This window comes from Pezoporus wallicus, unplaced genomic scaffold, assembly GCF_028554395.1.
Source record: "Pezoporus wallicus isolate ANWC-B61680 ecotype Strahan unplaced genomic scaffold, APGP_CSIRO_Pwel_v1 contig_5785, whole genome shotgun sequence".
Lineage (NCBI taxonomy): Eukaryota > Metazoa > Chordata > Aves > Psittaciformes > Psittacidae > Pezoporus > Pezoporus wallicus.
In genome coordinates this window covers 2,466,592-2,491,874 of record NW_026641150.1, presented here as the reverse complement: position 1 = coordinate 2,491,874, position 25,283 = coordinate 2,466,592, and the positions used below count along the sequence as shown (strand labels likewise).

At 37.9% G+C, this 25,283-nt stretch overlaps 2 protein-coding genes across 7 annotated transcripts in view; both read left to right on the top strand.

Moving 5' to 3' along the window:
* Positions 1-9,420, top strand: part of RGPD4 (RANBP2 like and GRIP domain containing 4) — a 30,285-nt gene extending 20,865 nt beyond the window's left edge. For both annotated transcript variants that reach the window (XM_057422412.1, XM_057422411.1), the window contains 9 exons: positions 1,457-1,621; positions 2,369-2,461; positions 3,359-3,543; positions 4,088-4,283; positions 4,414-4,512; positions 4,685-4,827; positions 6,331-6,604; positions 6,755-7,089; positions 8,844-9,420. In XM_057422412.1, coding sequence (XP_057278395.1) covers positions 1,457-1,621; positions 2,369-2,461; positions 3,359-3,543; positions 4,088-4,283; positions 4,414-4,512; positions 4,685-4,827; positions 6,331-6,604; positions 6,755-7,089; positions 8,844-9,149 — 1,796 coding nt within the window. In that variant the 3' untranslated portion in view covers positions 9,150-9,420. The remainder of the gene's footprint in view (positions 1-1,456; positions 1,622-2,368; positions 2,462-3,358; positions 3,544-4,087; positions 4,284-4,413; positions 4,513-4,684; positions 4,828-6,330; positions 6,605-6,754; positions 7,090-8,843) is intronic.
* Positions 9,421-13,759: 4,339 nt separating this feature from the next.
* The window catches only part of CCDC138 (coiled-coil domain containing 138), a 30,752-nt gene continuing 19,228 nt past the window's right edge, over positions 13,760-25,283 (top strand). The window contains exons 1-8 of one of the 5 annotated variants that reach the window (XM_057422323.1): positions 13,760-13,822; positions 17,132-17,290; positions 17,629-17,826; positions 19,547-19,666; positions 22,185-22,262; positions 22,342-22,452; positions 23,352-23,516; positions 24,280-24,396. In XM_057422323.1, coding sequence (XP_057278306.1) covers positions 17,671-17,826; positions 19,547-19,666; positions 22,185-22,262; positions 22,342-22,452; positions 23,352-23,516; positions 24,280-24,396 — 747 coding nt within the window. In that variant the 5' untranslated portion in view covers positions 13,760-13,822; positions 17,132-17,290; positions 17,629-17,670. Of the gene's footprint in view, positions 13,823-17,131; positions 17,291-17,628; positions 17,827-19,546; positions 19,667-21,557; positions 21,622-22,184; positions 22,263-22,341; positions 22,453-23,351; positions 23,517-24,279; positions 24,397-25,283 lie in introns of those variants that run through there. The other 4 variants (XM_057422322.1, XM_057422324.1, XM_057422325.1 and 1 more) reach the window with 4 other exon arrangements.

Genomic DNA, 25,283 nt, shown 5'->3' with positions numbered 1-25,283 from the left:
CTGGAAGATTCTAGTGGTGAAAACTACTTTTAAAAACCAGTTTTATTTTAGTGTCAGTTGTGTCAGAGGATCAAAGGGCATGTCTATAAACACTGCAGTTCTTTTCTGTCCTGGTATGCTCTTGCAATGATGAATACCGAATTGCATGAGCAGGAAAATTGGTGTTCCTCAGGAAGTAAGCAGTGGTCTGGTTCGTAGCTGAAGGTTTAGGTTCTCACTGTCTACTTTGTGCTACAGAATTACCAAGTATTTTCTAATGAAATGAACAGTGAGCTTTTGAGAGCACGCTTCAAATTCTCCTGACTAGTTTAACTCAGACCTGGAGGATGTTAACACATAGATTGACTTACTAAAGTAATCCAGCTGTTCTTTGAAAAAGCCAGTGCATGGATGTTGATGTGCTTTTATAGGTTAATTCTTATAAATAGTTAGCATTCATGTTTTACACCTTTCCCCAGTAACTCTCCCTCTCAAAACAACACTAAAACCCTACCCAAATGAGCAAAACCTCAACCAAAGAATACATGAGGCAGTTTGCTCTAGGCTGTGCTTCCAGCTTTAACCTTTGACTAGGCACTGTTTCATTTTGGCTTTTGTTTGTTTTGTTTGGGTTTGTTGTTTTTTTTTTTTTGGGGGGGGGGGGGGGGGGGAGGGGGTTATTTGTTTGGAGTTTGGTTTTGGTTTTGGTTTTTGTTTTTGTTTTTCTCTTTTTCAGTACAAGTGGAATGGACAGCTTCATGTTGAAGGAGAGAGGAGAAAAAACTATAGTAAAACTGATAGTGGTATTTGTTCTTGCTAGAAAACCTAGTTAAATTGGCTGAAAGGAGTATATTTTGTTCTTCAACAAAGTGGAACTAAAAATTACTTTTAACTTTGTAACAATAGCAGTTGCAGCAACAGCTGTCGCGATAAATGGAGATTAGCTAATAAAAAGCTCAGCTTTCCCATAGTTAATCTGAAACAAGTTCTGTTCAGTTTCCGTTTAGTATTTTCTAGAACTTTTAAAGCATTTTTACGCAGTGCAGTAGGACATGTTGCTGTAGACAACTTCACTTTTTTTCAGACCTGAAGTTTGCCTCACTACGTCTAGATATCACCTCTGTCCCTCTTCTCCATAGGCATATTGCTTGACAGGAGGACTTAATCCTTATAACAATATAAAGAAACAGGCTTGTTTCTGTTCTGATATTTGGAATTCCAAAGAATTATATCCAATAGTATAGGATATAATTGTTCATGCAGGTTAGAATTTCATAACAGGATGCTCTGTCTTAACATCCTGTAACTTTTTGTTTCCTGTGAATCAACAGAATTATATATATATATATATGCTCCAAATGTATTTTTAACTGCCTTAGAATGAATTCAGTTCTCTAATAATGGCAATATAGGGCTAATGTTATTCCCTGTTCTGAAATTACTTGGTTTTAATGGTTTGTTCAATTTCTGTAAAAAGCTGAGAAGATAACATCAGAAGATGATCTTCCATCTGATGAGGTTACAATAGTTTATGAATTAACACCGACCCCTGAACAGAGAGCTCTCGCTGGCTTTCTCAAGCTACCTTCAACATTCTTCTGTTACAAGAATAAGCCTGGATATGTGAGTGATGAAGACGATGGTAAGGAGTGCTGAACTTGATCTTTGTGTTGTCTTTTTTGGGGAAAGGGGTATTTATAGTGTTTTATGGGCATTGACACATTACCAATGCAGTTGTTTAGGTAAGACTAAATAATTGCATTTGCGCTAGAGGGTTACTTCTGTAACTATTTTTAGAGACAAATACAAGGCAGTTTTTATCAAAAAGGAATATGCTCAGGTTCCCTAAATGCTAGACTAATGGCTTATTCTTTTTTCCTAAAGCAAACTCCTAACACTAAAACTGGACATATTTATATCAAATCTTATTGCATGCAACTAAATTACTCCTAAGTTATTCAGCAGCAAGTATGTTAAATGGAATTTCTGCAGCATTGTATTCAATAGAAAATTGGAGAAGACAAGCCCACAAATACCCGAGCTTAATAATTTTTAATCTAAAAGTTCTCCAGTATTTCTTCCCAATTCTGTTTAGTGGTACCCTTAATAAAATCACTCAAGAAATGTGTTTTCTGAAAACAAAATCTGTGCCATTTATCTGTAATAATCTGGGCTGAGAAAAGTGTCAGTAGCACACTGAAGCACATACATGCAGTGTGGGAAATGAAAATTTACTTGCTGACCTGTGGAACTCTTAAAACATAAGTAACAATTATGCATGCTTGCTAGGCTTGTGAATTGGAAGGGTTTAGCAGACTTCTCTGTATTTGAGGATGCAGACTTCTCAGTACTCTGTACTGAGAACTTACACTTGTTTCCTGTATTTAAGATGAAGACTATGAAACAGCTGTTAAGAAACTTAATGGAAGACTTTATCCCAGTGATTCAGGAAAGAAAAAGAAATTGCAAGATCCTGTAAAAGGTATGTCTTAAAATGTAAAAAACAAAAGAAATTTTAAACTCTAAAGGACACAGGGCACTGAGATTAATTTTGTCTTCTGCGATAGTTTTTAGAAGCAGTGATGCTGAACTCAAAATACAGCTTTAAGCTCAGTCCATTGAACTGTTAATTAGTAAAGTAGTACCTGAATTAGAAACATACAATTCAGGTGGCCTCTAACAAGAACATCAGTGTGTCTTCCTACCTTAAGCCCCTTCTGAATATGAAGCTTGGTTTGATGCTGTACAAGATAAAAGTTGTCTGCATCTTTGAATACTTGCTACTTCTGCAGATAGTTTAAGTTAAGATTATGAGTTAATACTCATGAGTTCAATTAAGAAAAAAAAAAGATGCTTTGTCTTCATACTAAAAATACAGGTGTGGAAGAGTGAATTTGCATCTTACGTTTATGTCTGCTTTGGGTGTGCCTCAGACTTGTGTTCCGTAACTGAAAATCTGGGTAGGTACTTCTAGAAGTGAAGTTTGGATTTGTTTTTGTTTTCGAGGATATGTGCTAGAAAGAGGTGGTATATGTTGAGTCTTCTGAAATGTGAAGAGATGCTATAGGAAGGTATTAGTACTGGCAACTGCCAGATGAGCTCTTCATCATTGCATGGAAATTTCATGGTATCCATAGCAAACCAGGTATGATGAATTCTAGTCACTCCGGGTGGAGCTGGAGCTAAATAAGTCAGTCTTCACTTCCACTGTTTTAAACACCAGTGCTATTTGAAAAAACTCTTGGAAGTCTGATTTCAAGTTGCTGTGGCTATCATGAGGTTATTTTATAGTGTAGGTGTGAAAAAAATTACTTTGGTATTTAGCAGCCTTCCCAGCTATTTTCCACTGATTTTTACTCTTTTTATTCACTTTTCACAGGGAAAAGTAAACCCAACAGTGAAGGAGAATGTGCTACTACTTGGGAAAAGAAACCAGCTCCTAAGGAGAAGGCTGAAACAGAAACTCTTGAGGTTCCTTCTACATCTGTGTGTGGCGTCAGCAGTGATACTGAGGATGACAGTCCAGAAGACTTCCAGGCAGAAGTTAAAACTCAAGAAACAAAAGTAAGAGCTAAATCTTTATTATTTGTCATTAAACTTGTACAGTTACCTTATCTACATGCTTAAATGGTTTTCACCTTGTGAGATCTAAAACATCCAATGGGGGAAAACTTTGACTCTTGGCTGTGCCTCAGATCTTTGCAAACACTGAAACAGAAGCTAGGATCTAAAGTTCCTTGGGAAGAGAAAGGAGGTACAGCTGTTGTCATAAACTGCTTTGGGTAGTAAAATCACTGCTAATGTGTGTATAGATAAGGACTAACTAATTTCAGGAAATCATAGTTGGTTTTTTGGGTGTGGGGTTTTTTTTGTTGCTAGTTTCTTTGAAAGCATAATACTTCAGAGATACTTCAGTTTTTTTGTCAAGTTAATATCCTTGCGTGTTACGTGTAATGGAGAACTTCAGAAAGCTTATAACAACAATTTTTCTTCCCATTTTTTTGTTTTTCTTTTGTCTAAAATGACTGTTAAGTCTCCTGAGAGGTGGTGTGAATACTAGGTTCTTCTGGCTTATTTGCTTATTACTTTCCTTTTTTATTAATCTCAGGAGAATGAGGTTACAAGCTCAAGTGATTTCGTCTGTACCAGTGAGGGAGAGGTGCCTACTGCATCAACCAGTGAAGTGACAGTCGTTGTTCAGTCAGCTACCAACAATGAAGAACCGGATTCCACCACAGAAACTGTACGTGTATCACAGACTGGATCAGCTGAGGACACACCTGTAGACTTGTCAACTAAAAGAAGTGATTCAGAGTCAACGCAAGGTATGGTCAGGGGTATGTTCTGTTTGGGGTTTTTTTGGTAGGCACCTAACTGTGCTTTTCTGTAGATGAGGCAGAGAAGAACCTTTGACTTTTTCCTCTTCTTTGATAGAAAACAGAGTCATCTCATTTGGTTTCGGCAATACTGCAGGCTTGTCATTTGCAGATTTGGCTTCCAAAAACTCTGGAAACTTTGCTTTTGGCTCAAAAGGTGAGTTAAACTAGTCTCTAAGAAAGACGCTCATCTGGACTTTTGTTCCGTAAATCACACCCTTTGTGCACCAAAGTTCTACTGATAATCAATTATCCACAATTTTTAGCAAGTTCTTGTCATGAAGGAAAAAAACTCCACAAAGTTTAAAATGTAACTCTCTTAATTGTAGATAAAAACTTCAAATGGGCAAATACAGGAGCAGCTGTGTTTGGAGAGACAGCCTGTAAAGCAGATGAAGATGAAGGTGGTAGTGATGATGAGGTGGTACATAGTGATGATATCCACTTTGAGCCGATTGTGTCCTTACCAGAGGTAAGGTGACTTTTGGCATATAAACCAACATTAACATAAGCATGTCTACTAACACAGCAAGTTTTTTTTAAATGCTTTGCTTAACTAACTAATTTCTTGCACTGCTTATGTAGAGCACCTGCTGATTTAAATCCTAGTACAGCTTAGCACTGGGGAATTGTTTGGTGCATCAGTTAAAATCTTTTATTTCATTATACCTTGACCGTATTCATACACATAACTTGTAAAAGCTAAATCTGATTCATTGTAGCACATTTGAAAACCAAGAGGAACAACTGAGTAGCTGTTAGTGCCAGTACAACTCAGCTGTGGCTTTGTATCAGTGACTTGTAGATGAAGTTCTAAGAAAGCCATGCCTTTAATTAAAAATAAAACTTTTTAAATAAAAGTTTTACTCTGAACTAAGCAACAGATTTCTAGAATCACTGAGCAATAAAGATGTAGTACAGTTAACCTCACCTGAACTAACTTTGTTATTTGAAAATAAATTGGTTTTCAAGAAGTAGGAGGACCTTCTGCTTTGAAGGTAGCCTTATAAGCTACTGAGTGAGCCTTCACACAGTTCATATCTTGATTTGGTATTTAGCTGTAGTGTTATAATAGCCATTTAAAATTTTTCTGATGTTATCTGGTAAATTTAATTCTAGATTAGTATAATTATTAAGCAAAACAGTGCAAATAAACAATATGCAGTGCTGTTTGAGTTGAACAGCAAATGTGATGTATTTTGTAACATGCCTTCAGCCTCCTTCAGAACTTGGAATGCCTACGCTCATCTCTGTGTCATATTATGACTTCTGTGATTTTTTTTCTTTCTTCCCTTACTTGCTGCTTCTCCAATCTTATTTCTCCCTCCACAAATAGTTGTCTTGTATCTCTAGTTCTTTCAAGTGTTCCTTATCTTAAGATGATGTGATCACTAAAGACAGGTATATAAAGTGAGCAGGTACAGCAGTCAGGCCTCAGTTTGTTATATTTTGTTGGTGTTTATTCTGTTCAAATGCAAATTATCAAGTTCTTCAACAGTGTTAGAAAAGTAATGCCTGGAATGGTAATACATCTTCAGTTCTCGGTTTGCATGTCATTCAGCAGACCTGAAGCTTTTCCTTAGCAGAAGCTTGCCAGAACATCTGATAGTGGGTTTTTATTCTTCAGGAAGAAGAAGAAAACCCCAAATCAAACACAGAAAGAAAAACAATCAAAAAACAAAGAAACAAACAAACAAAAAAAAACACTTGGAAAGACAACCCAACAAACACCCACCAAAATCATATGCAGCATGGCAAAGTAGTATTGCAGTGCTATAATTAATCTCAAGTAGTGGAATTTGTTGAGCTCTTAAATTTGGAAAAGGCTAGACATTTACTCATTTTGGTGTGTGATGAATATGGTCTTGGAGAAAGGAACACATTGAGTAATTTTGCATACTAGTATGTCAGAATCATTGAAAGTGTATGTAATACTGGTTAATACTGTTGGTGACAGTAGCTCTCTGGTTTTTAGGTGGAAGTAAAATCTGGAGAAGAAGATGAAGAAATTCTCTTCAAAGAGAGGGCAAAACTTTACAGATGGGACAGGGATGCTACTCAGTGGAAGGAGCGTGGTGTTGGGGAGATAAAGATCCTCTTCCATACACAGAAGAAATACTATAGAGTCCTAATGAGAAGAGACCAGGTTCTTAAAGTCTGTGCAAACCATGTCATCACCAAAGAAATGAACTTGGTGCCCTCTGATACATCAAACAATGCTTTAATTTGGACAGCCACAGATTATGCTGGTGAGTTTTTTCAGGTGGTTTTCGTTTTTTCTAAGTGTTCTGTAGCTTCTGTGGCTTTGTTTTTACCTGGAGATTATATAAAACAAAAGGTATTTGTTTCCAACTATACTGAACAGAACTAAAGAAACCTGTTCTCTGGTCTATTTTCAGATGGTGAAGTAAAAGTGGAGCAACTTGCAGTCAGATTTAAAAGCCAGGAACTGGCTAATTCTTTCAAGAGGAGGTTTGAAGAATGCCAGCAAAGCTTGTCAGAACTACAGAAGGGACACTTATCTCTGGCAGCAGGACTGTCAAAGGACACTAACCCTGTTGTGTATTTTGAAGTTTCTGCTGATGATGAACCTTTAGGACACATAACTATGGAGCTATTTTCAAATATTGTCCCTCGAACTGCTGAAAACTTCAGGGCCCTGTGCACAGGAGAGAAAGGATTTGGATTCAAGAATTCCAGCTTTCACAGGATAGTCACTGACTTTGTGTGTCAGGTAAGCATAACAGAAAGACCCTTCATTGAGAGAATGAGGTACATCTTCATTAACAATGGCACTTAAAAATCACACAGCATAGCACGTTCTTACTGGCAGCATGAATACAGTGTGCAGGATACTCTCATCTGTCCTTTCCCTACAAGGAGATGAGAAAGTGCAAGCAGCACATGCTGCCCTAAGATGAACACTTTTTACCTGTGTCTGCCAGCTGCTTTAGTATTACCTAGTGCTGCTTAAGTGCTACTCTACTGTGGAAGAAAAAAGTCCATTTAAGAGAAAAATCTGGTTAAGTGGCCTGTTTCTGAAGAAGAATATGAAGGAAAGTAGGGGTTCCCCAAACTACCGTTCACCCCCCATCTCTGTACAGAGAGGACCTTCTGTATGCTTACCTGCTAAGAACACTTACTTTCTGGCCTTCTGTTCCATTTTGAGGTACGCTTTGTATTTCAGATAATGTGTACTTTAAAACTGATATTCCAAGTATTTTAGATGCTCAAGCTTCCATCTTCTAAAAGAAGTCTTCTGGATCTCATTGTCATGCAATGAAAATCCTGTTCCTTAAAATACTCGAATTTTGCATCAAGAGTATCAGCCGGCAGTGCACTAGAAGCCTCATGTAGATAGTGTTGCTTTTAAACCTTTGTGTCCATTCCAGTAGTATTAGTAAGTTCTTCATAAATGCTGAAGGCACAGGCGATTGATTATAGGTCATATAGACCTTTCCTAAGATTAACATCAGTAATTCAAAGAGTTTTAATGGCTTGTAACAGGCAGAATGAACCATCTTCCTTACACGCTGCACTAATGTTCCTGCATTGCTCAACCTGCAAACTCAAAAGTAGACAGTAATACAGGAGTGGCTTGTCACCAAAATAAGAAATTATCTGGTCTCTTCATGAGATACCACCTGTGGCTGAAGTATGCACTTTTATGGCTGTTTTGTTAAAACGTTGTGCCTTTTGGATAAGGAATGCAGCATTGCTCATTCAGGGTTTAAGCTTGTTTCAAGGTATTCTACAACCTGTAAGTTGCAGGCTTTATTTTAAAACCATTAACTGTACTATGGACACCCTGACAAAGTGTGAGCTTTTATCACATGAAATCGGTATATTCTAAGTTTGCTCTGCTTTGCCTGAACTTTTTCCAGGCACTGTGAGAAACTTTTCAATGAGAATTCAAATATACAATAACTTACACTGTCATCTTTTATGTGTATAGCCAAATAATCAGGAGCCAGAAGCTTGCTGCCTTGGAGAAAAAGATACTACTCGCTAGCTGTAGCTGCACTCCCAAACAAGCAGTCATGTGGCAAAAGCTGCTGCCTGCACAGAAGCAAGAGATTGCTGGTCACTGTACCTTAACCTTCTTCAGGTGATCAATTCCATGCCTGCAGGGACTAAGCAAGGAAAGACCTTCTTCAGTGAGATAAGGCAGCTCTTAGCTATTGGGGCCAAGTGATGCAGGAAGCAGGCAGTGGGAAAGACAGGCCTAGAGGAGTGGTCACTGTGGAGCAGGAAGGTAAAATTCTGTGTTCAAAATAAAGGGATACACTTTCCACTGCTGCTTCCATCACTATGAACAAAGCTGCTGAACCTGTGAAGCCTTATATCTAAGTAAATGTGTACTTGGGAAAACTGAGTTCGTATGAAGCAAAGTCTCTAGGGTTGAAAGGGAACGTAACTGTTATTGTTGGTTTATGTTTCAGGACTTTCAGGTTAATGCTGTGCCCCCCCCCTTTTTTTTTTCTTAAGGGAGGTGATATAACTAACCATGATGGAACAGGCGGACAGTCAATTTACGGATCAGCATTTGAAGATGAGAATTTCGAAGTGAAACATACTGGTCCTGGATTGTTGTCAATGGCAAATAAGGGCAGGGATACAAATACTTCACAGTTCTTCATAACACTTAAAAAAGCAGAACACTTGGACTTCAAGCATGTGGTATTTGGGTTTGTCAAAGATGGAATGGATGTTGTGAAAAAGATTGAATCCTTTGGTTCTCCTAAAGGGCTAGTAAATGGAAGAATTGTCATTACAGACTGTGGGCAAATATAGAATTATTGCTTTGAGTATCCAGATGTTCTAGCAGTATAAATCAGTATTTAGATGTTAATTGACTAATTATTTCAACTTCTTAAAATGGACACTTCTGATGTATAAATGTAAAATTGCAGCTGATAGTTGGGTTTTTTATGTGTTCTAATTGATTTTTTTGCATGTTAAAGTTCAGACACTGGCATATTTCTGGTGTATTTGTGTTAATCCTGACATATTTGTATTAAATGTCAAATTTTAAAAATTAAATCTTAGTCTTGTTAAAAATAAATGTCTTGTCCTCACTTTGGTTTGTTTAAAAAAGAAGAACTTGTGTAGTTTGGCTTCCTGCTCCGATAAATCTGTATTTTGAAAATGGCTGTAGGTGCTAATTGCTAGTCAGGAAACTTGAAGGCCTTTGAAATGTAATGCTTACTCTGATGTGTAGAAAGCAAGTGGAGGCAGCTGGCAGGTAAGTGCTGGTTTGCGCTATCTGAAGTCTCTCAGTAGCGCTTCAGTAGTTGAAAGCTGGAGAATAGTTCTTGAATGCTTTGATCAATATTTTGCTAGAGAAGCGTGCCTATTTATTTTTCACATAAAATAGGTCTAAATGCCTTAGTAGAGTGAAAAACGGCTACTTGACATTAGGATTTTACCTGAAATGCTGTAGTACAACAACACTGATACTTCTATGATACGTCTCTCCCTGCTCTTTTAATGTTTATTAGCTCCCTTTCCTGGGGCAGAGTTCTAGTAATTGGGTCAGAGCCGTTTTCTCTCTTAATAGTGACTATGTGTAAGTGCTGGTTTGGGGGTTTTGTGTAACTTCTCTACAGCTCAGGACTGCCGTTATAAAGGTTTTTAACAAGGTAACCGGGCGGCCACCATTATCTGTAAGCTGGAACTGTGTAACTTGTATCCAAAAAAATAGCTTTTTTTGAAAAAGCTGAATATCTCTTTTTTTTTTTTTTTTTTGAGTGTAGTCGGAGTTAATTCTTCCCGGAAGTTCCTTCAGAAGCATTAGGCTGGAAGACCAAGCCATTACAGGAGCTAGCCCTGTGAGGCTAGGGCCTGTCGCAGGGCCTGTGCTGCAGAACGGAGGGCGCCAGGGGCGGGGCGGTGGTCCTGCTCTGTCCGGCGCCCAGCCCGGCTTCCGGCCCGGCCCAGCCGCTGCGAGGCCTGTCCCTCCCCGCTCCCCCGTAGAGCCCGGCCCCCAACGAGCGTGTGCGCATGCGCGCCGCCTTCCGCGCCTGCGCCTGCCGACTTCGGGCTGTGGCGGTTAGTTCGAGCGCGGTGGTGCTACATGGCCGGCCTCGGCCCCTCCGTTGGAAGTCTGCGGCGGCTCGGCGCCGCGGGGGTGAGACGGGAAGGCTGAGGATGCAGCCAAGGGAGGGAAGTGGGAGGAGGAGGGGGAAAGTTGCCCTTTCTCGCCTAGTCCCAGAGGTGCTTGGGGATGGTGGTGTCTGTGTCCCCTCCCTGGGGCTTCGTTGTAAACACATCACATTACGCGTAGGGGGTGAGAGCCGAAAATGGGATTTGAACAGGCTTTAGGAGCTTATGTATAAAATATGCGTTTTCCACTCCTACTCTTGTTTCCTCTGCTCTGATTGCAGTACATAGAATGGGTTGGATTGGAAGGGATCTTAAAAAGATCAAGTACAGTACAAGTGCTGAAGAGACATCCCTGTCTGAACTTGGAATTTCCCTGGAAATTGCAATTCCAAATTTTATGCATTTCCAAAACACAGTCTGAGCAGCTTGGATCTTAATTTATGCCTAAAACATTCTGGTGTCTAGTTGGTCAAGATTGTATGTGAATCTTCTTAGTATACTAGTAGGATAACTTGTTTATTGCATATCCTCTTAGCCGTGCAGATGAGGCCCTCAGTGACACAGTTTAGTGGTGGACTTGGCAGTCCTGGGGTCCGGGTTGGGCTTGATGATCTTAAAGTTTTTCTCCAACCCGGCTGATTCTAAGATTCTTCTGCCGCAGCAATCACCAGCCTTATTTATAATGTGTTAGGTGTGCTTGTGATTTTTTTTTTTGTTTGTTTGTTTGTTTGTAAAACCTAGTGGTTCTGTTTTCAGGGAGCAAGAAATTGTGCCATGTCTAGTCAGAATCAAACCCATAGTTCACAATAAACTGCTGCAATGACCGTAGAGTAAGTTATGATGGGTGTCATTCCCTTGCCAAGGTAAAAGCAATGTTATTTTACGCCAGATAATGCCAGGTTCTTTGCACCAATGTGAATGAAGGAACTGAATTGTGATTCCTCTGTTTCCGTTACTTCCATTATTTATGGATGTGCACAGTGGATTAGGAAACTGCTCCAGCAGCAAAGAGTCCTTCCACATGCTGGTGTTTCACAAGTGTTTGAACTCATGCTGCAAGAGAAGTAATATGTTATGCTTGCAAGGAACCAAATGCTAGATTTGTTTGTGCATTTTATTATTTTATTAAAAAGCAGTGTTTAAGTACAAGGAAATACAGCAGTTGATCTCTTTATTTAGAGTATATGTCCTGGTTTCAGGAGAAATGTGAAACACAACTAAGATCACAAGAGCTGCTTTGAGTCTGATCTTTTATAATGTACATTTAATTGATTTTAATTGTAGCCTAATATTCCTGTCATTTGTTTTTGTAGTATGTAGTTACAGGTTAGTAGGAAAAAGTAAACCAGGAAACTTTGACATAAAAAAACTAGATATAAAAATAGATGGCAATGTTACCTAATCCTACTTTTATGCCCTTATTTTATATTACTGTCTTCATAAAGTCTTACAGTCTCTCAAATTTTTTAACATGTAACACCATGAATATTTCATCATTAGACCATGGAGGATGTTTGCCTCTTTATATTAATATGAAGACCATTTACATTTGTATATTGAAAAAAACAAAAACCACTTCCCTTTTCAAAGACAGTAGTTCGTAGTAAGATTTCTATCACAAGGCATTGTAACTGTGAAACAAGTTAAGTTGTAACGTGCACTTTACCTGAAAATTCAGACTATATTAGAGTGTGTTTGTGCTTTCTTGTAGGATTGCCTTTCAGGAGCATTGCATACTGAAAGGAAGAGTGGAAGCTCCCTAGGATACAAAGGTAATACCAACCAATGGTGCTTTGATATATTTTTCAAAGAAAATATATACTAAGACTGTGTCATTCCTAAATTTATTTTAAGTAGTTTTGTATTTTCCCATTTTAAATGGGTAGACATTCTTGATCAGGGGTTTACTCTATCTGAGAGCCAGCCTAGCAATGTTAACGTTCACATAGAGAGCACAAAGGATGCTTTAGAACAGTGGTTACCAACCTGTTCGTGTTGAAGTCCTGCTTGAAGTGGTTGGTATCAGTCCACCTCATAATGCATGCACTTAAAGGTACATATATATTTATTATTTAGAGTGTCTTTGGGCTTCTTGAGAAACACATGTTGCTGGTGCATGCAGACAACAGGGTATAACTATGTATTTATCAGATTTTGGTTGTAGAAAAATTAGTATATGAATGCAAGCTGTAATACTTAAGAAAGACTTAGCTGGTTTGAAAACTAAATAACACCTCCCGTTGTTTAAGCTGTTAAAATTTTTCATTCATTTGTAAGGGTGTATCAGTGGGTTTTTGGTTCTTCGACCTAACTGATTAGACGGAAAGCATTTCTAATAAGCCCTGTCTATTTCTTAACATCAGCTTCTCTAATGCAGAATAGAATTGTTACTGTCTTCTGTATTTCAGGTGACACAGACAGCTCACGGGAAAATACAGTTATTTCTTTATCCAAATGTTCTTTAGAGTCAGAATTTACTGAAAGTGGAAAAGACAACAGCATCAGATCTTCTAGTGATTTCCTCCAGAGTTTCAAAGTCTGGGATTGGTAAAAGTCATTTTCTCTTCAGCTCTCCTTTATCATTTGTTATCTTTCACAATCTAGATAAACCATATGTAAACAATACATTCAGATTGCACAGATGCAGAAGTCGTTTTAAGATTCTTTTCATCTTACTATGTACTGTCTGCGGCTGAGGTATTGAAATAATGTGAATGCCAATTTTGATGAGGAATATTGTCTCACTTTCTACTCTAATCTGTGTATGCTGGAATTGCTAATAGCAGGGATGATATAAACTGAACTAGAAGGAAAACAAAGACTGATAAACAGCTTTAAGTTTATTTAGAGATAATCTGATTCCAAAAGCCAAGAAGGGTCTTTTCAGGGCTAGTTTACACCAAAAATGAAAAATAATTTAAAAAAGCATTTTGTTTTTTTAGCTTTCCTGGAATTTGGTGATTGGTAATGAAAGGAGAGGTTTTTACCTGCTGCAGATGTGCTTACAGCCTGAAAATTCTAGCTATTCTTATTAATCTTATGTCAGCAGCATTACTAATTGTTCTGGTTAAAATCTTGTGAGTAATAATGACTTTTATCCAAATGATTTTACTCTATTTGTTATCAGTCAAATATAAAATTCTCAGCTGTTTACGTTTTTATACAGACTTCTCTCAGTGCTCTATATGTAGTACGTGAGAAAGGTATTGAGTAATTTCCAATTATTACTTTTTTGTATTTGTTTAGGTTTGATGATGAGCAAGATTCATGTTGTGATTCAAGTGATCTAGAAAAAGAAGAAAAGGCCATTAATTGGTCTGAAACTGATGCAGTTCAAAATACAGCTATATATGTGGAAACAGGTAAATACTGAATTTTAAATATTTTTACAGCTCTGTGTGAAGTATGACATGTATTTTAAACTTTCTAATAAACGTATTTCTGTTTGGTTCAGAAATACAATGATCAACAAAAATGTATTTTAATTTGGGGATTTAACCTTTCATGTCAGTATGAGTAACACCTATAGGGTTGGTTTAGGAGGTCCAGGCATTCTTGATGAAATATTAACATACATTTAAGAAAGAAAAGTCAACTTTTTATGAAACTGGTTGCCACGTGCCAGTAGAAATGAAGAAACAGGATGGTTTGGAGGGGGTTTTGTTTATTTGTTTTGATTTATTTTGTTTTAAGTAGCTAGCTGCATTACCAGATAGTACAACTCTTTTAAACCAGATATCTTTTTTCATTTTAAGATTGGAAAACTGGCACTAGGTAGAGAAAGGATGTTAACTCAGGAAATTCTAGCTAGAAGGTTGTAGCAGGGACCAACTGTCATTCATTCACAAAATGTATGAAAATGCTGCTGCAGTTGAAGGGGTTTGTGAATCAGTGTAGCTCTGTCTCTTGTAGAGAGTTTTAGGTTTAGAAGGACATTAATATATCCTTTTAAAAGTGTATATGAAAGTGTAGAGACAGGCAGGCAACCAACCAACCCCAAAGTGGCTATAAGGAACCTCAAAAGTCGGGCAGAACAGATCAGTGTAACTGTAACAGACTCTCATCAAAAGTGGTATTAAATGAGTGGGGACTGTATAAAAACAGCTTTCTGGAAACCCATTCTGTCTGAAAAGAAAAAAAAAAAGAAAAGAAGACACAAACCCCCGAACCGAACAAACTAACAACATCAAAAAGAATTTAATTGCACCAGGAACTATGTTTTCCTCATTGATCTGAGTTTTGCTCTATATGTACCTGTTGTAGTTTAAACTCCACAGGCAGCTCAGCCCCACACAGCTGCTTGCTCACTTTACCTTCTCCCCAAGTAGGGAGGGTGAGAAACAGAAAGGTAAAAGTGAGAAAACGTGCAGGTCAGGTGAAAAACACTTTAATATGTAAACCAAAGCCCCACATGCAAGCAAAGCAAACCAAGAAATTTATTTACCACTTCCCATCAGCAGGCAGGTGTGCAGCCCTCTCCAGGACAGCAGGGCTCCATCACATGTAATGGTTATTGGGGAAGACAAGTGCTATCACTGAACATTTCCCCCTTTCCTTCTTCCCCCAGCTGTATATGCTGAGCATGACACCATATGGTCTGGAATATCCTGGTCAGTTGGGGTCAGCTGTCCTGGCTGTGTCCCCTCCCAAATCCTTGTGCACCTCCAGCCTGCTCATTGGTGGGGTGGGGTGAGAAACAGAAAAGGTTTCAACTCTGTGTAAGCACTGCTCAGCAATAACTAAAATATCCCTGTGTTATCAACACTGTTTTGGTCACAAATCCAAAACAGCTCTATATGAGCTACCAGCACAGTACCTAAATTTGTATTTCTGATACTGTCACCTAGGTAATCTTGGCCTGATGTGGTACCTAGGTGCAGTTGGCCTTGCAAGATGTCTCCCCCAAAAAGATCATAACACTTACCTTCAGTTATCTGTGAATTTTGGGTGCTTAACTATTTGTGAAATCCAGCCATTCCTCACTGTGCTGTCTCCAACTTTTATCAGCTTCTTACACTGTAATCCGTCATGTCCAGCTGTTTCTCCTGTCATGACCAGCAGTTTCTTAAGTCTTGTTCTCTTAACTTTGATGTCAGGCCAGGGTCTAGTCAGCAGCAAATCACTTGCCTGAAGACCTTACAGAAAGTTCCTTACAAGAGGAGGTTTTGGCTACATTATGATTCAGGCTGTGCATAGATGTCATACAGATATCTATGAGATTTCTGTACTGAAGTAGAGGGTATAGTTGTACTTATAAAACACCATTGATCACTGATCATTTCAGCCAAGTCATGGAACCCAGCTTTGAGCAATTCTTCATAACTCTTTAGGAGATTACTTTCTCATTTTGCCACGTCTTGCTCTATATTTGTTACTTTAAATGGCTAAAACAAGTTTTCACTGTTTTGGAACAATAGTAATGTCATTATTTATCTAGGATTAATTTTCTAATATAAAATGGGATTTTCCTTTCCATAGGCAGCACCTTACCTTTTCATTTGGCTGCAAATACACAACAAAATAGTGACCAAAATGTTACGAATGGTTTGCTAAGGAAAATTATAAGTGGAACTAATGCTGCAGCATGCAGTACTCAAGGCTTAATACCGTCTCACATCAGTCAAATTTATGATGAATTATTTGTCATACATCAGAAGCTCCAGGTAGGAACTGGAATCACTTTAAACATTTTGTTGAGTAATGTTACAAAGACTTTCGCTTTTGAAAGAGAATTCAGAAATTACTTATATACTAAAAAACTATTATACTAAGGCTATTGGTTATTACTATTATTTATACTAATCACAATGTCTTATATACTAAAATTCTATCATCATCCACCTCTTCCTCTAAATAAATTTGCTGATTTGGTAGTGGTACTTTGTCTTGCATAGTGGGTAGATAAGACAACAGTCTTAAGGGAGTTTGAACGCAGCGCTTCTACATCCAAGAGTGTCTTGTGATGAACTGTGGGCATAGAAGGAAACACTTGCAAGTACTGCTTCTTCTGAGAGCATCCAAAACTTTCCTCGTGACCCTAGGCATTCATGGCCTCCTCTTAAAACCCTCCATTCTGCCTTATCTTTACTTTTGCACTGCTGAGGAGTCCCAGCTGTTCATCCCCTAGAAGGCCTAGGCCACTAGCAGAAGAACTTGCTATATGGCTTTATTCTGTAATAGCTCCCATGCTTCTGCTGGTTTCCCTGTCAGGACTGCCTTTTGCATTGTATGAGATAAAAATAATTTTGTGTCTCTTTTTCCTCACTGCTTTTTCAGGGTTGCTTCCCACTAATCAAAGAAACAACATAGTAATCTCGTGTTCAGTGTTTACAGTCAAGACTCTCTTTCGTCTTACAGTTAATATTATTACCCAAAACTTTTGAAAGCAAAAGCCTAGGCTTAATTGTCTTAAGTTTATAGTTAACAATAATGTAGAGTTGAATTTTGTATTCTGGGAAGCTGAACCATCCTGATGCTCATCAAAGTCATTTGAGTTAATGTCTGGGGAAACTGAACATAGATAGCCATCAGGATACTTTTAATGAGTAAGCTATTACGTAACACTGTATAATTTTACAAGAAGCTAAGCTTATCTCTGAGAGAGAAAATTTAAATTTGGTATAAATTGTGACAATTTCATGTTTTTTAAAGCCTTTTTTTTCTTGATACAGAGAGAAAGTTTAGCGCAGCAGGAATATGCTCTCCAACTCCGGAAAAGAGAGCATTTCGTAACAGAACGAGAAACAGTGCTTTTTAGACATGAAGGAGCTTTGGCTAAAATACGCGGTGTTGAGGAAGAAGTTCACACAAAACTTGGAATTATAAAAGAGGTGCAGTAATATCTTAAATGATATTTATTGCTCTACATGCCATTTAACTTATCTTGAGCCATCACGTTTGCTGGATATATAGTATTAATTTTTTTAAATGCTTGAAATCCATAAATGAAAGACTTATATAGAAAGTACCACATAAAATATTTAGGGGGTTGTATTGCTTCTGTTTCAGAATGGTGCATTTAATTGTCTTATGCATAGATACGTTTCACTGTTACGATTTAGAAAAGAGGTAACTTGTTTTTAAAACAGAAATACATGACCACTGTTAGAGAAAAAAATTGTGGTCTATCCATACTTCTATGTAACTTCAATTAGTATCTTTGCATTAGCCGTAGTTGAAGTAGATATCCTTGGGAAGGCTTGAAGACACAATGAGATCTTATGACATAACAACTATTGCAGAGAATATTATCAAAAAACACTCAGAGTTCAAAGGAAGAAAGATCAACCTAACTTTGGAAGTGTGGGAGGAAATGAAATGGTGTGATTTTACTATAAGAAGAGGTGGTAATAACAGCACTGTTCTTGTGAGTATTTCCTATTGAATTTAGGTCTTGTAAAGCTTTGGTTACTATCCAGAAGGTCACCAAGAGAAGCCCTGAGATGTATGTAGTTTGTGTCAAAACCGTAAGCTGAGAAATTACATTTCTTTAAATGGTGCAGATAAACCTTTCCTGCAAGTTGTTGAGGGAGGATAAGACTACATTTTAAAAAGGGGGAAAAGGCGTCAGAGGAGTGAGACCTCAACTTTTGTAGGAATAGGTTTAGGTGTTAATTTAGGTGTTAATTTAGATGTTAATTTAGGTGTTAATTTAGATGTTGCAAATCATATAAGAATGTTACACCAGTTAGAGAACTGGCTGGTAAAAACACAGGAAAAATTGGTGGTTATCTGGGAAAATCTGTGGAGGAAAACTAAAAAAATGGGGTGCCTGTCTTGTTAAAAGGGAGAGTTCTACAACCATCAACTTAATGTCAGTTCTCTAAGTAAGTAAGTAAATGAATAGATTCTGAAAAAAAAGCTACGAACAAACCATGGAAACTGTGATGCAGAAAACAACGTAATAATTAACTACTAGCATATGTTAATCATAAATTGTCAAATCAGTCTCATTTCCACTACAGCAAGGTAATGGCCATTGCTAATAGAGGAGGAGGAGTTATATGTCTGGACCGAATTAGAAATGTTTTATATAGTTTTGCATGGCATTTTTGTAATCATGTTAGTAAAATATAACATAAATGTAGTGCAGTTAGTGTAAAGATGCAGTGAGACAGTAGTTCACAATAAAGTTGAAGGAATGTACCTAGTGAATTTGGAATATCTTTTCAGTCCAGTATTATTCAGTATTTTCAGTGAGAAGTTTGATGGTGAAATAGAGCACATTCATTAAATTTGAAGTAAATAGCAAGTGAGGGTGAATTTCAAGCATGCTGAAAAAGAGCATTGTGATTAAAATTGATCATGACAAATTGAAGATATTGTAGGTCTGAAAAAACTACTATTCAGGAGGTATGAGTGTGCAATATTGCATTTGAATAGAAATATCATCTACAGAAATGGAGAATAATAGGTGGATGCATGGGTTAAACATACAGGATGAATTGAGTGTTAATGTGCCAATCTTCAGCTACATAAAAGGCTGCAATAAAGAGGAAAACTGGTTTGTTTTTTTTTCATGTCTGTGATAGCAGCAGTAAGGGAAAATTAGGTAAGTATTAGGAAAACCTATTTGAAAAAATAGGTGAGCTTACAGAGAGGTAGATTGGCAAGACTGTAGTGTAGTATCGGAGGACTTAAGAACAGCCTAGGCACACCTGGGAAAAGTGAAATGGGATAGCTGGTTATGATATAGATGACACTACCTGATGTATATAGAGGTGTATATATAATATATATATTATATATATAATATAAAGGTATTATATAAATATATACATATAAAATAGTCTCTTGTAGAGCATGAACTAAAACCATCAGTTTTATCAGTGCTGTTCCCAGGCCGAAAGTCAAAAACACAGCACTGCACCAGCTACTAAGAAGGAGAAAAAATGACTGCTACTGCTGAACCCAAGGATCCATCCCTCGTGGTGTTCAAGGCCAGGTTGGACAGAGCCTTGGGTGACGTGGTTTAGTGTGAGGTGTCCCTGCCCATGACAGGGTGGGTTGGAACCTGATGATCTTAAGGTCCTTTTCAACCCTAACTATTCTATGATTCTATGTTTTTAAATTTTGTATTTCTATAGCAACATGAGGCAGAAGTTAAACAGCTGACAGAAGTCTTGAGAGAAATAACTAAAGAAAATAGGAGGCTGAAGTCATCATTTGACACCTTGAAGGAAGTGAATGACTCTTTAAGAAAACAGGTAAAATTAATTATTTCCTGTTATCAGTAATTTTACAACAATTTTAAATATTTGAATTGCTTAAGTTTGGCAAATTGCTAATTTTTTTTTTTATTTCTTTTGTAAGACAAGAAGTGTGTGAATGGCTGAAAGTATTTTCTCCACCTGTTTCTAGTACTTGAAATTTAGCCTGACTCTTTACAGTATAAATAAAGTTGGACTTATTCCTCTGACCCACTAGTAACAGTAGAGACTTACTCTTTCCCTTTCTCTTTTCCCCATGTCAGACCTAACTCCTAGAATGTTGATGGTTCTGGTGCAACCTATCTTTCTCTTCCCCTTGCTACAAAATTTTCATGCTTCCATGCCCGTGGCAGGGGGTTGGAACTGGATGAGCTTTAAGGTCCCTTCTGACCCAAACCGGTCTGTGATTCTGATAAGTTAGGCGTGAAAATAACAAAAGCTAGGAGAAGAGGCACAGTTTAAAAGACTCTGTAGAGGGTTTATGAAGGTGAGGAGAAATGTAGCGATACATTGGTGTAAAATAATGAACAATACAGACGAGGCTAGGCAAATGGTCCCATTTCTTCTTTATTGCCAGTAAAGGAAAGGGGATGGCTTTTGAAACCGAAAATTTTCATTTCATTCTGATTTGGAATGTGCAAATGAAGCATAGTTGTTCAAAGATCACAGGAAGAAATACATCCAGCTTTGTGGCCACTTAATCACAGCCAGTACCTGGAGAGGGAGAGAGAGAAGAGGGGTGGCCATAAGGGAAGATTAGGAGAGGAGAGGAGGGGCGACTGTGAGGGGGCAGCATGGATGGCCATGAGGGGGAGAGCAGGGGCAGCTGTGAGAGGAAGGGAGAGAAGGCCATGAGGAGTGAGGGGACAAGAGGAGCGGCCATTAGGGGAGATCATGATGAGAGAGCAGAGGTAGCCATGCTGGGATAAGAGGGGTGATCATAAGAAGTGAAGGGAACATTGTGAGGGAGACGAGGAAAGCCTGTGAGGGAAAATCATAAGGAGAGAGCAGGGGTGGCCATGAGGGATGATCATAAGAGGAGAGCAGGGACAGCCATGAGGGGAGATCGTGAGGGAAGATCATGAGGAGAGAGGAGAAGAAGCCATGAGGGAAGATTGTTAGGAGATAGGAGGGGGCGGCCATGAGGGAAGAATGTGATGGAAGAGCAGAGGAAGCTGTGAGGGAAGACCATGATTGGGGAGCATGGGTGGTCATGAGGGGAGAGGAGGAGCGGCCATAACGAGTGAAGGGGACATTATGAGGGCAGAAGAGGAAAGCCTGTGAGGGAAAATCATAACGGAAGAGCAGGGCTGGCCATGAGGGATGATCATAAGGGGAGAGCAGGGGCAGCCATGAGGGGAGATCGTGAGGGAAGATCATGAGGATGGAGGAGGGGTGGCCATGAGGGAAGATTGTGAGGGGAGAGTAGGGATGGCCATGAGAGAAGATTGTGAGGGGAGAGCAGGGGTGGCCATAAGGAGTGAAGGGGACGTCGTGAGGGGAGAAGAGGAGAAGCTGTGTGGGGAGATTGTGGTGGGGGTAGACATGAGGGGAGTCATAAGGGAAGAGCACAGGCAGCCATGAAGCCTGAGGGTTGACCATGAAGGGAGGTATGAGGGGTGATCGTAAGGGGTTGGTGCAGCAGCTGTGCAGTGTGGGCCACTATGAGGCACGGATGAGGGGTGGCTGTGAGTGGAGATTGTGAGAGGCATCCATGCGGGGAGATCAGTTTGCCCTTAGTGACATTGTTTAGTGGTAGTGTATTGGTTTAGTCAGTTCTGGGGTAATGGTTGGATCTTAAAGGTGTTTTTCAACTTAGTTGATTCTATGATTGATTGATTCTGTGATAATCATGCTGCTCATTGTTGTATACATAGAGCATGTTTCTTACATTTGAATAGTTTACTGTTTCCTTCATCTTTTCTCGTGGAGCAAACTGGTTTTGTAGCATGGTCAGTAACTGTTTCATTTTGCAAAGAAGAAAGCTATCACCTCATTAACAAGACCGTTTTTGAAAAGTGCTCTCCATTTTCAAGTTACTTCTTCATCAAAAGTAATGAAATGTATAGTACCTCTATATCCTGAGTGGCATTTTAGTGCCTATTCTTCCCCTGCAAATTGAAAAGTTTGGCTGCAAATCATCAAAGAGCTAGTGTCTTATTTATCCTGGAACAGGTTGCGCAGAATGGTAGTGGAGTCTCCCAGCTTGGCAATATTCCAAGGCTTTCTGTACATGATCTTAGGCAACTGGCTCTAGGTGCTCCTGCTCGAGGAGGGCTGTTGGACCACATGATCTTCAGAGGTGTCTGCCAACCTCAACCACCTTGTGATTCCATGATTTGTTGAGGAGTTGGATGATTGTTTTGTTTCTATCACTTCATATGCTCAGAAGAAAGAACTTGAACTGAAATAATGTAGGTGCTCACCAACAATATTAAATTATTTCAGTGCAATAATGAAATCAAGAAATGAGTTTTGAATTTACAGATACTTAAATATTTTCTGATTCTTTCAGTTAAGTGATGTAACTGAGCTGAACAAGAAGTTGGAAGGTCAAGCAAGAAAAGTACAAGCTCGTTTAGAGAATCTACAAGTAAGATTTACTTTTACATGTACCTGCTTTCTTTATAGGTGACAAGTTAAATAAAACCCATTGTTACATTTTGTTGTAGAGGAAGCATGAATTGTTAACAGTAAAGAAGTCTAATAATATCTGTCAAGTGGTGCAACAAAGTAAACCTGTCAAGCAGGAAAAAGTGATGGTAACATCGAAAAATGCTAAGGTAAGAGCTGGTCAAAATGAAAGATTCATTCAAAAAACATTAGGTACTGGAACAGAAAATCAGAAAATGTAACTGCCAATTTTAGTTCATGAGTGAATTAGTTACAGTAAGAAAAGATACAGTTTATATTGAGGCAAAACAGTTAAAGAATTAAGCTTGTTGCTGTTGGATTTTATATTGTGTTTGTATATACTAACACATATATATTTATTTATATGGCACGTTTTCCTCTTCCTGTCATGTTATCTTTCATCTGCCAATTAAAATTATAACGTGCTTACACTGGCTTCTTCTAATGTGTCAAAGCAAATCTTAAACTCATTGTGATTACTGCTACAGTACAGCACTGTTCTTATGAATAACACCAGCTAAAAAGTACTCAGGTTGAAGTATCGGATAAATAATTTTAATTTTCTAAGCCAAAAATTATTACTACTGTTACTTTATTTGTGGCCAAGCACAGGATAAACTATGCAACTGATTGATCTGTGCAGCACAGCACAGGGTCTGTGACACAGCATCTCTGACTCGTCTATGCACAGTGGTCTCTAGGTAAGGATTACCACCTTCCACCACTTGATCCACATCTGTTTACCTTTCCCAGATATAATAGTAAGTTACAGGTTGTATTAATAACATGCAGGCTTCTCAAACCCTAGGTGCAAGGTCCAACAGAGCACACGTGGCCTGTTTGAGATCACTTTTTCTTTTAATATAATGTATTCACAGGCTCTGAATACAGTAACTTACCTCCCATATTTTATCAGGCTCATCATCCTTTAAATTATGCATAATATCTCAGAACTAATATACTGATATGTTTCAGTCTGTTACTGTTTTGGCTTAGACAAATCATTAACTTAAAAGCTGAAAAATCTGATGTCATATATGTATTACAGCTACCAACGAATTCACAAGTTTATGAGCTCCTAACTTTTCTTATGGATTGGATCTCAGACCAGCATCTTAGCAAAATAAAAATACATGAAGAAAGAGAGGACAGTCATAAACCTCGGACTATCGAGACCTCAAAAAAGATCTGCACCCAGGAAAGATGTATGAAGGTAAAGGGGTTTGGATTGTTTGCTTGTGTTAATGTTTTCAGATTTATGGTTTTTTTTTACATGATTCTGACAATATAACAGGTCAGCCTGTTTTATACATGCTTTCAATACAGTGATTAAAAGAAAATCACTGTTACTAAATGAGTATTTATTCTGTCAGTGTGATGTAATAGATAATTTGACATTTGTAAAGCATACAGATCATTTTTTGTTCAGTCTCAAGTTTCAGTGTTTTATTTCACGTCGCTTCTGTCAGTTGATAATGTCTTGTGTCTTGTGTGTATGTAGTTCCTTTTTCCTAAGATGATGAAGAAGTTTAACTTAAAATATTTTGATGCCTATATTAGATATATAAGTTTCAATTTATAACTGATAAATGGTGATACTATGCTATACTTTTAACACTTTTATTGTTTTCTTTCTGGGGATACCAAGCTTTGGAAATCAGTATGGTGTTTGGAAAATCTTCTTTTACTGTTTTTTCTTAATTATATTAAAGATTTATAACCACTGAGATTGGATTTACCAAGGTTGAGCATATAAAATTTTTTTTTTTTTTTTTACTACTGCATGTAAACCTGTGTAAAATTTGAAATCTCTGTTTGTGTGCAATTCTGTTACATGTACTGGATCTGGCCAGTGAGTATTTGCATATGTAACCTGTTCAACTCCAAGAGACAGTTGTGAGTTCTCTTTATTTGTTTTTCACTTATACATTAGTTTCATACACTGCATGTAATTTTACTTCTGTATATTTTTGTAGCTTCTGCCTATAGCTACTGAGCAACTCCAGTGGATGCCATTTGTGAATTCCAAACTACACATGCCTGTAATTAAATTTATTTACTGGTCTATAAGACAGTTAGACAGTGGTATTCAGGTAAGATAAATAGTCCTCTTGCAGTATGTTGGGATTTTTTTAACTTAAATTCATAGAAGATATTAATAGAGTTTTTGTTTTAAGTACCTATGAAAAGTGGATGCTTTCAGGTAGTATATATAGAAAGCCTGTGCTGTCTTTACAAAGCATAAATTGACAGTGTTTGTCACAGATAGATGGCAAGTGAAAAAATAAATTCTTTTTCAAGCTAATTTTAGGTTTTGCATTGTGTATCTAAACAGAATTTTCTTAAGTAGTTGATCTCTTAAGTGGTGTCTAAGCATCTCGGAAATTCTATTTTTACATATGTATTTACAAAACTTCTGCATTAGAAAAGACTTTTCAGGTTCGCTTTATGCGTGGAATTTGTGGAAAGTGATGGAGTAAGTGTGTGACAAAGCTGGGAAGTAATTTCGATTTTCATGTTCTCTGTTCAGTGTCTAACCTCTAGACACTCCTTATTCTCTGACTAGACTGCTGTAAGAAAAGATCTAGCAGTATAATAAAGGAAAAGACAGTCGACATACTGTAGAGAACCAGTATAGGGCACAATGCTTTCTTTCAATAGTGCTCTTGCTAAAGCAAAGGTACGAAATCTTGTGAACATCTTGAGTTTAAATTTAGTAGAATAATGAGCTGTTGGTTTTATTGCTAATAAGAAACGGTATTTTAAAATAGCATATTGTGATGTTTGATTCTGAAGTCATATTTCTGTATAGTTTATGATGAAAAGGCTAATAGATCTGAGCTGCAGAATGTTCTTAAGGTTTGTGATTAGACCATGATTCTGTAAATGCTTTTAAAGGATATGATTTCAGGCAGCCTTATAAAATAGAGTAGGCTGAAGATGAGCTTATTCTGGAACCAGAGGCAACCTAAATAATATC